This window comes from Sinocyclocheilus rhinocerous, unplaced genomic scaffold (assembly GCF_001515625.1).
Source record: "Sinocyclocheilus rhinocerous isolate Xijiao unplaced genomic scaffold, SAMN03320098_v1.1 scaffold786, whole genome shotgun sequence".
Taxonomy (NCBI): Eukaryota; Metazoa; Chordata; class Actinopteri; order Cypriniformes; family Cyprinidae; genus Sinocyclocheilus; species Sinocyclocheilus rhinocerous.
The window spans coordinates 586,045-596,884 of NW_015661881.1; the positions used below are offsets into that span (position 1 = coordinate 586,045).

The following is a 10,840-nucleotide window of genomic DNA, read 5'->3' on the forward strand; positions in this document are numbered from 1 at the left end:
TATAAAAAATCTATCTATCTATCTATCTATCTATCTATCTATCCTAACGCAGGACTTAAGTGTGGTCCTTCTCCTTTTGAGGACTTTAATGAAGCGGACCCATGTAGAGATGTAGTATCAGACGCTGGATTGAGGGCGTTCAGTGCGCACCAGTAACCTCTCATGGCGAGTTCTTCTGTTATTGAGCAAAAACAACGGCATCGCTTCATTTTCTCGGTTTGTTGTTGAGGTGGGGGCTTCATTTAATCGCGTTCTTTATCTCTGTTGGACACAGGGGCGTAGATTACGCGGGGGACGCGGGGGACGTGTACCTCCTCACTTTTGATATCACGTAAATTCGTCCCCCGCACTTTTTCGGGCAAGTGTGTTCGCATAGAGGTTTTCAAGAGCCGGGGTGAATAAATATAGATTTAAATTCAAAGAGACAGGATATATATATATATATATATATATATAAAATTTCTGTCCCCCTCACTTCTGAAATGATGGCTACGCCCCTGGTTGGACATCAGATGTTTCTGACACCGGACAGCAGTGTGGATCGTCTAGCTATAGCTTCTTGTTCCAGTGCAATTTCGCAACGCATATATTTTCTCTAAACTTTTTCCAAATCGCACCGATCCATGTCGAGCGCGTTTCTTTCTGGCAATTAACATCTCGTCCCGCTGAAGAACACATCTCACTTGTTCACATGGATATTTATTCCTCTAAACTATCACCTGCTGTGGATTATGGAGTTGGTGCGTTCCTGCTGCTCATCGGTAAGATTGCGTTACTGGATCTCCAACTTTTTTTGGTTACCGTTTCTGGCGCGTAATAGTGAGTCTGTGTGTTTCCAAACGGATTAATTAAACTTCTTACCTAATGACTCAAAAGGGGTAGTTATTCTGAAAACGCAGTGTTTGGTACTTTTTATTTAGGAGAAACCGGGGCTATTAATTTACACCAATAAAACAATTTTTGTGGGTTAAATCAGGTAGAAATAGTTCTTTACGGTAATAATAGCAGGTTACCACTTTTTACAGTGTAAACCTCCAAAATCATCCTTTTTGGGTATACAAGTAAACAAACAAACCAACAACAACAAAAAAACAATCACGTGATACTTTTGTATGTGAAATTTACTTGCAACAATAGATTGGAGTAAAAAAGTTTGCATTCTCTCATTCTCTCCCATCCTTTGTTGATAAGAACAAGAAATCTATTTGTTTTCCTCCAATAATCGATAGAAATCAATGATTAGTCTCATTCACTCTTTTAATATTTATATAGAGAGAGTCAAGTTGTCTTACTGTTTATATCTTAATGGCAGTTTCCATTGTGACAACATGCTCACTATATATGCTGGGTTCAATTAGCTTTCTTTTTTCTGGGTAATAATGGTTGGTCACTGGCTTTTTGTTAGTGCTAAGATATTAAAATATTAAAATAAAACGTTGTGTCATGGATTTCGAGATACAGTAATATAAGTATATGTAATCGTACAGAGACCAGGCTTATTTTAACTGATCAGTAGGTTTAACTGTGAACAATGCAGTTGTGTCAGAGGCAAGTGAAAATGATGTTTGTCTGAGGACAGAGTAATCATCCATGTCATTACTCCAAGGATGAAAAGACTGATGGGTCTCTATCATCTTTGCAAAACCAGTCTTGACTTTCTCTTCTCAAAGATGAAGCACAACCTCCGAGACCTCCAGGTCACCAGAGCAGACTGTATATATCAAGTCTTTTTTCAGTATTCTATGCAGAGTCCAATTTTCTATTAGAAAATCGTGTTGTAAATGGCACAGTGAGACATATACGCAGAAATCTGGAGCAGATCTGTTTTCTGCTGCAGGGAGATCCTATAGACTCACATGTAATGCTTTCAAATGTATGATTACAGATGGCTTGTATTAGATGTAATCCACATATCCATCAGTCAACGATGAAGAATAAAGGATTTCACTGGCACTGCACAGATCAATCCTGACAATGCTAGGAACATTCAGCCACGTTAGCTCATACAGTATGTGGGGTTAGAACTGAAACCAACCGAAAACTTGCTTAGGACTTATTGGAAATTTCTCATGAGTTTGTACAGGATGTGGGTTTTACATTTAAATTAGAACATCAGTCAGTACTGTATGATGCGGTAATAGATTTTTATTTATTTATAATTTTTATTTAAATAAGCATAAAAATACTACTATGATTGACAAATAGTTCATCTTTTTAAATGTAGTCAGAAATGAAAATTAGATTTTTATCACATTACAGTAATAAGAATCAGTGAGGATGCAATGCAAAAAAAAAAAATCTAAAATATTTTTTACAATTATTTAAGATTAAAATTCCATTAGGCTATGTAAAACATGTTCCGTGGTTATGTGACATTCACCCCATTAGACCTTCATTGATTGTTGTGTAAAACATGTTCTAAGTTGTCCTTATAGCTTCAAATGTAGTGTGACGCTAGTAACTCCAAGGACATGGGTTCAATTCCTGAATGCATGAAGTGATTAATATATGCATACTGTATGTCTTGAATGCAATATAATTGCTTTTAGATAAAATGCCTGCCAAATTCATACAGTAAATGTAAGTCCATAGTTATTATATACTGCTAAAAATGCAGTCTAAAGCTGTAAAGCTGTGTAAACTGGTGATAAAGCATCTCGACAGCTCTGTGTAACTACACATTGCTGAAGGGCAAAACAAGAAGGTTATAGAGGAGGCAAGATGACAGGTTACTGAGATAAAAGTGAGGCTGAGACACAAAGTAAGGACACGAGAGACTGTTTGACGATGGGGTTACATAAGATTACAGGAGGAATTTGTCTTTGGGATTTGATCCGAACATTTGCTCCGAACAAAACACTATATAATAAGATCTGTAGGTTAAAAGGAGACTAGCAATGCCAGGAATGTGGGATATGGACTGATAAAATGAACCTTGAATGCAATGCATTTCACTTTGGATAAAAGTGTCGGCCAAATGCATAAGATAAATGCAGTGCACAATATGCACTAATATAAAAGAATTAAAAATCCAAATAAAATTCATATATAGATATAATACAGCATCTTGCATTTTCTCAGCATATATGGAAGAAAGTGTAAGTGATAAAGATGGATATAGTCAGCCAGTCATTATCACAAAATCAAAACACAGTATGTCATATATTTTCTGTCAAAATAAATAAATGGAAATTCAATTTTAATGTAATACATGGATTAAATCTAAATTATTTTAATGTGTGAGAATAAAGCGATTATAATACATGACAAGACAAGCTGGCAGAGGTGGACAGTAGTGAAGTATTTTTACTCCGCTGTAAAAGTACTTTTCAAGTGTCTGTACTTTATCAGAGTGTTTTTCTAAAGTTTAGAAAACTTTACTTCACAACATTCCAAACCATAATATTGTACATTTACTGCACTACGTTTCATATTAAATATCATTTAATACTTAATAACATTAGAAATCTATTATTTTCTTTCTTTTACTCAAGTAAAAGTCATTCAAAGATTTACTTGAGTACAAGAACGTACTAAATTTTCTGCAAGCTGGAATGCTTGACAAAATATTATATATATATATATATATTATATATAGTGCAGCAGCTGACCAATCAGAATCGAGAATTACCGATATAATTAGTGTTATACAAAGCGGGATGGTTAAGTGAAAGTGAAAAAAAGTGAAAGTGAAGTGACATGTGGCTCTGCATTTATCCCATCCAAAGTGCACACACACAGCAGTGAAACACGCTACAATGTGCACATGCATTATCTTTCAAAAGTGTAGGGTCAGTAATAAACGTTTTTTTTATTACCACTTTCCACTTGTAGTACATTTAAGTGTACTAGTGTATGAAAGAAGGGTTTAAGTGTACTACAAGTGGTAACCAGTGTTGGGGAGTAACTAGTTACATGTAACGGAATTACGTAATTTAATTACAAAATAAAAGTAATTGTAATCAGTTACAGTTACAGTTACTGAGAAAAAATATGTAATTAAATTACAGTTACTTATGAAAATGTTAAGGATTACAAAGGGGGTTACATCTGCCTAGAGAATAATTTTTACTATATTTAGTTCAAAATTAGTGTGTGAAAATAGAGCATTTTAAGTACATTACGGAAGTGCGTTTTTCATCTGGGTATGTATTTCTTCTTTTTGTCTTTCACATGCAGCAATTCTTTCCATTGTGGGGAATTTGATGGTTCTTGTGATGGCATACAAGCGGTCAAACCACATGAAGCCCCCTGAGTATTTGAGTGTAAATCTTGCTGTGACAGATCTGGGAGCAGCCGTCACCATGTACCCGCTGGCTGTAGCCTCAGCTTGGAACCACCATTGGATAGGAGGAGACGTCACCTGTGTGTACTACGGCCTGATGGGATTTTTCTTTGGAGCAGCTAGCATGATGACCCTGACAATTATGGCTATTGTTCGATTCATTGTGTCTTTAACACTCCAGTCACCCAGTGAGTTCCCCTGGGCTCTATCTATGGACCTATTTTTATTCTGACTCCTGCATAGATTTCTAAATGAGTGGTACAACCTCAGAGCTCCTGAGAGTTCAATTATCTTTTCTTACCATGTCAAAGTTCTGTTGAGAATGACAATGGTGAACATTTCAGAGGTACAGACGTTTGTCTGATGCATGTTATCAGCTACAAAAATAAAAAACTAACCTGAAAACCTTAAAACAACTGTAAAAAGGATGATTTTAACAGCTTTGCACCTCAAATAATACACAATTTTAACTGAAAAAAATGAAGTCAGGTGCTTTTATAAAATGATGAGCTTCACATTTCTGCTCTAATCGTAATCAGTTTTGTAATCAGTTTTGTAATCAATATTATGCCACAAATGCTGTTGATTGAGCTAAACTTGTACTAAACACAGAATATTAATTTGACCATACTTTTTAAATGGAATTGATATCGCTGAGACCCCAAATAGAACATTATCAATTTATTAAATGTATATAATACAGCCAATAATTTCTGATTAATTCCACTATAACATAACAAAGCAAGGTTTCGGTAATGGTTTGACAGAGGGAGTGATCTGGTTTCAGCTCTGTAAGAGGTCATGTTCTCATTGAGAGCTGTCCTGCATAGATTTCTAAATGAGAGGTACAACCTCAGAGCTCCTGAGAGTTCAATTATCTTTTCTTACCATGTCAAAGTTCTGTTGAGAATGACAATGGTGAACATTTCAGAGGTACAGACGTTTGTCTGATGCATGTTATCAGCTACAAAAATAAAAAACTAACCTGAAAACCTTAAAACAACTGTAAAAAGGATGATTTTAACAGCTTTGCACCTCAAATAATACACAATTTTAACTGAAAAAAATGAAGTCAGGTGCTTTTATAAAATGATGAGCTTCACATTTCTGCTCTAATCGTAATCAGTTTTGTAATCAGTTTTGTAATCAATATTATGCCACAAATGCTGTTGATTGAGCTAAACTTGTACTAAACACAGAATATTAATTTGACCATACTTTTTAAATGGAATTGATATCGCTGAGACCCCAAATAGAACATTATCAATTTATTAAATGTATATAATACAGCCAATAATTTCTGATTAATTCCACTATAACATAACAAAGCAAGGTTTCGGTAATGGTTTGACAGAGGGAGTGATCTGGTTTCAGCTCTGTAAGAGGTCATGTTCTCATTGAGAGCTGCTAGGGAGCTCTGTTACAGCAGATAGTTGTCATTTACACACAAACTCAACATGACAGTTCAGTAAAGCTATCTTAATAGAGTTTTTTGGCTGTCTCATGCTGGGAGACAAACACTGAATTATTGAAATGAAACTTGGCATGGGAATAACTGCTGTGGAGGGAAACAAATAGATTTCTTGTTTGTTCTTATTGCTAGACAAATGCTAACAAAGAGCTGGAAGAGATACCAACCCAGAATAACTCATTAAGTAGGCCCGTTAAATTAAACAACCACCCAGAAAACCCTAGAAAACATCCAGCAACCCATTGCCAATCACATGGAATGCCCTAACAACAATCTAGAAACCATATAGCATTGCCTAACAACCAACCGGAACACTTCACAGTCGCATCACAGTGGCTAATTTTGCATGAGCAAGCACTACTCATGTTTTCATCAAATGAAACAATCTATTATTCATGTTTGCATTTAGTGCCAGATGTCAGATTCAGCTTATTTGTGTATCTGTAATCTGGAAAAGCACACCTACATTGTGCTACAAAGGAAGTTTTAGGGTTTTGAAATTACTCCACTACAAAGATAAATATCTCTACAATAAAATTACCTAGAGTATCTATCAATATAAATAAATAAATAAACAAACAAACAAACAAAATAAAATAAAATAACAAGGAAAGACAAATATTCTCTGTTCTTTTAAAATAAAATAATTTGTTGTGGATCATCTGACCAAATGTGATCAAATCAAAAATATATGCTTGAGCATGAAAGTTATTGTTAAAACATGAAATGAAATGAAATGAAACAGTTATTGTTAAGTTATTTCTGCTTTAACTTTATTTTATACTTTTGTAAGTATTCATGTTTCGGACTTTCAAGCCACAGTCAGCCCACATGGTTCTATTCATTTGCTCCATTTTTGGAAACAAGCACAAAAGTATGGCACTTCATAAGCAAATTGCACATTTTGACAGCCACTAGCAGCAGGCAGTCACGATACAAAAAGCAGCTCATAAATAAGATAGGAGGTGAAAATTGTCATACAAAACTAGATTATGTTAAATTATTCTTAAAGGAAGACAATAAAATGCTAAATATAAAATAAAAATAAAAGAGCAACATATAAAAACTGCCTATGCATTCAGATCCCCTTTATTTCAACTTTAACTGTCTGTTTTTTTTTTTCCATAGAAGAGAAAATCAGCAAAAGGAACGCAAAGATCCTTGTGGCGACCACATGGCTGTACGCGCTGCTCTGGGCTATTTTTCCTTTGATTGGCTGGGGAAAATATGGCCCGGAGCCCTTTGGCCTGTCCTGTACTCTGGCCTGGAGAGACATGAAGGAACAGAGCCAGTCTTTTGTCATCACCATCTTCTTCATGAACCTCATCCTCCCAGCCATCATCATCATCTCGTGCTACTCTGCTATTGCTCTGAAACTATACATTACCTACAAGACTATGGACGACAGCAACCACATCCCCAACATGATAAAGATGCAGCGTCGGCTCATGGTGGTGAGTCTGTTTGATTTACTGTTCGCACCAGCTACACTGCTATTATGAAATAAGATCTGTACATTATGTGCTTACCTGAACGTGATCTGAAACTCAAGAGCATCAGAGGCTTTCTAGCTGACGGCTTTATCCTCAATTACTCATACAAGACGTGTACAAAACAGCAAGACAGATGCAGATGCAATTATCCGAGTTACTAGTTATGTTTAGGTCACAGTGGCCAGGCATCAATTAGACACTTCTTTAAATATTAAAAAACATATTTACATATGAAATATTTAATCTTGATGTTTAAAACCTTGATGTTTTGTGGAACACACAAGATGTTTCGCACAAGATGTTTTCCAGGGTTTAGTGCATGCATTCAAACTTACTGCCTTAAACAAAAAGCTGCTTAAATCATTTCAGTTATTTAAATTATGCAAATTACGCAAAACATCAGAACACTGAAAAAACTATTTGCAAATAAAGAAGAGAAGAATCCGAATCAAAAGAATCCAACTCGTCACTTCCAGGGAATCTGGCACAAATAAAGAAGCAAAAATGGAAGTTGAGGGAGTTTTGGGAAGAAATGGTCAATCGCCTGAGCAAATTATTTAGTCACATGATTTGCTGAGACACTGTTTTAATGCACACGTATGAATTTACGTGTGTTTCCAATGCTAGTTGCCAAAGCAGAGTTTCTCATTTTCATTTAAAGTTGATGTACTAAAATAACTAAAACTGAATAAACAAAAAAAAAAACAGAGATATATTCAACAAACTAAAAAACACAAAATTATATATATATATATATATAGAAGCTTCACATTATCTGAAGGTTGTTTAAAGACAGCGATGCATTCAGCATTCATATTGTGCATTGTCAATGTATTCACAAAGAGACTGCATGACACAAAATAGGCCACATTGTTTTTGATGGTCATTATGTTTTTCTCTAACTTGCCTCCTAATCTTAATGTCTAACAAACCTGCACTGTAAAAAATGATCATATATGTAATGGTGAAAGATATGGTAAAATCCTGTTAATTGGTGTACAGTAAGTTCCCTTACTCTATGATCTAATGGGGTATTTCATGTAATTTTACAGTAAAATATTGTTAGGCCAATATTTGTTTCTTCATGGGAACAGATTTGGAGAAATTACTTCACTTGCTCACCAATGGATCCTCTGCAGTGAATGGGTGCCGTCAGAATAAGAGTCCAAACAGCTGATAAAAACATCACATTAATCTACAAGTAATCCACATGCCTCGGTTTACATATGTATAGAACATACACCAAACATCATCTGCCCCCAAAACAGATCTGAACGTGTTATTCTTTGCTTTTACAGATCGCTGTGTTGATCAGCATTGGGTTTGTCGGCTGCTGGGCGCCTTACGGCATCGTCAGCCTGTGGTCCTTCTACCGGCCCAGTGACTCGATCCCTCCTGAGGTCAGCATGTTACCATGTCTGTTCGCCAAGTCATCCACTGTATACAACCCGCTCATCTACTATATCTTCAGCAAGACCTTTAAACAAGAAGTCAACCAGTTGGGCCACCTCTGCGGGAGATCCAACATCTGCTGTACATCTGATGCCAAAAACGACCCGGAGAATGCCATCTACCTAGTGTGCGATGCAAACAAGTCCAAAGCTGGAGCAGAGGAACAATCAATAGAGAAGAGCAGGGAGAATGAGACTCAACTGATCAGTGGGACCTGTGATTTGCACTCTTAAGAGTGAATCGGTACAGAACACTGATAGTGGAAACTTTTGAGCTATTTTTGCCCGGTTGAAGGCACATGGAGTGGTCCATGGACTCTTGAATGAACCTTTCATTCCACAAGCTTCAATGCCACTCCATATCATCACATTGTATGGCATAGTGCATTGCTGTGTAACATTATCAGTGAGGTGTTTAGGTGTTATCTTTCATTATAAAAAAGGGCATTTCGCTGACACATTCAGTGCACTGTTTCAGCATTCTAATACACTCAAATACATGATCTTTATTCAAACAGATCGCCAAAAAATGAAAATTCTGCAAAACCCATATGAATTTCTTTCTTCCGTGGAACTCAAATAGAGATATTGTGCATTAGTTTAAGCTTATGCTTTTATTAGGTGCATGGTGATTTATACTCCCAAACTTCTCAACAGCCAAAAAACACAATTAAAGTATAATAAAACTAGTCCATATGGCCCATGCGGTATATATTTCAAGTCTTCAAGTTATATGATAGCTTTGTGTGAGGCACAAAGTGAAATTTAAGAAATGTAAGATTTGTTAAGCTTGTCAAATCTGATTTTTTTTAATTTTATGAAGGTAATTGAATTGTGTCTATATATATATATATATATATATATATATATATAGACACAATTCATATATATATTACAGTAATTTTTACAGTACTTTCACTGTACTATTGCATTTTGTAGTGTGATTGTATATGTTTACTAATTAATTTACTACAGACTTGCTTTCCGTTCACTGATTTCTTTATATAGATTATATATATTATCATATATATTATATAGATGATCACATATAATATCTATAGATCAGTGTTACTACAGTGGGTCAAATCAACACACCAATTCCAACAGCACAACTAGTGTGACGTTATTCATAATTGCAAGTTTCTTATTCATGAATATGATTTTGTGTGGTCATTCGTGTGCTCTGGATTCACAATCACAATTATTTCTGTCTCCACTTGAAGTGCACATGTGCGTCCAAATTAGTTTTCATGGGAAAAAAGAAAGTCAGATTTGAAACTACATGACAGTGAGACAGGATTGTCATTTTCAGGTGAACTATTGCTAAACTTAGTTTTATAATGACCCATATTTATTTTTGGTGTGCCTGTATCCCCCTTATTTTGCCGTCTTAAATGAAAACATGTTGAATTGTTGTTTTTACCCGTTTGATTGATTTTGCCATCCTCAGGAAAGAGAAAAAAACATTCAGCCAAAGAACAAGTGGATGCTCTGATGAAAAGTACTGTGTTTTTTCGCTTCAATGACTCCACTGTGGCCATTACCAGGTCGTTTGAGACTGTAGTCCTTCATGTCATCACTGGGAAAGAACACTTTGCTGTAGGATATGCAGGTTGTTTCCCAGCATTGATGAGAGTGTTTGCACTGCAGCCTTTCACGTTTGTTGGGTAACTTTATGCTACTCCTGCTGCAAAAATTCAAGAAGCTCAGCTTTGTTTGATGGCTTGTGACTATAGGCTTAGATCTCTGCCACAATTCTGCGCACGAAAGATCATATTTTGAGCGCACAAAAGTGCATTTTGCACGTGCGCGATCTGAGTTTTGTTGAGATAATGTTCGTTTTACAAAGAAAAAAGTATTTCGAGCGCACGAAAATCAATTTTGCATTTAAAATACGTTTTTGGATGTGTGCAGACCTTCTCTTTTGCGCGTGCAACGTTTCACTAGCTTGCTCCCTTGATGCCCGCCCTCAGTGCTCTCTAAATGCCAACAGCTCGCTTGCTCAACACAACCCAGCATTACAATATGCCATAATTCCAGCCAATCAGAGACAGAGGCTGCTAAATTCTGATTGGCTGCCTTGACAACCAATCACAACATTCCTTCCGTTCCCTCCACCGCAGACGAGGAAAAAAACAGT

General features: G+C 36.0%; 1 protein-coding gene across 1 annotated transcript; it reads left to right on the forward strand.

Annotated features, from left to right (window-relative positions):
• The first annotated feature begins 691 nt into the window (after positions 1-691).
• opn8b (opsin 8, group member b) lies at positions 692-8,934 on the forward strand. Its single transcript, XM_016536431.1, has 4 exons — positions 692-761; positions 4,180-4,473; positions 6,885-7,210; positions 8,548-8,934. Exons 1-4 carry the CDS (start codon positions 692-694, stop codon positions 8,932-8,934), a joined length of 1,077 nt encoding a protein of 358 aa, XP_016391917.1.
• Positions 8,935-10,840: the final 1,906 nt, after the last annotated feature.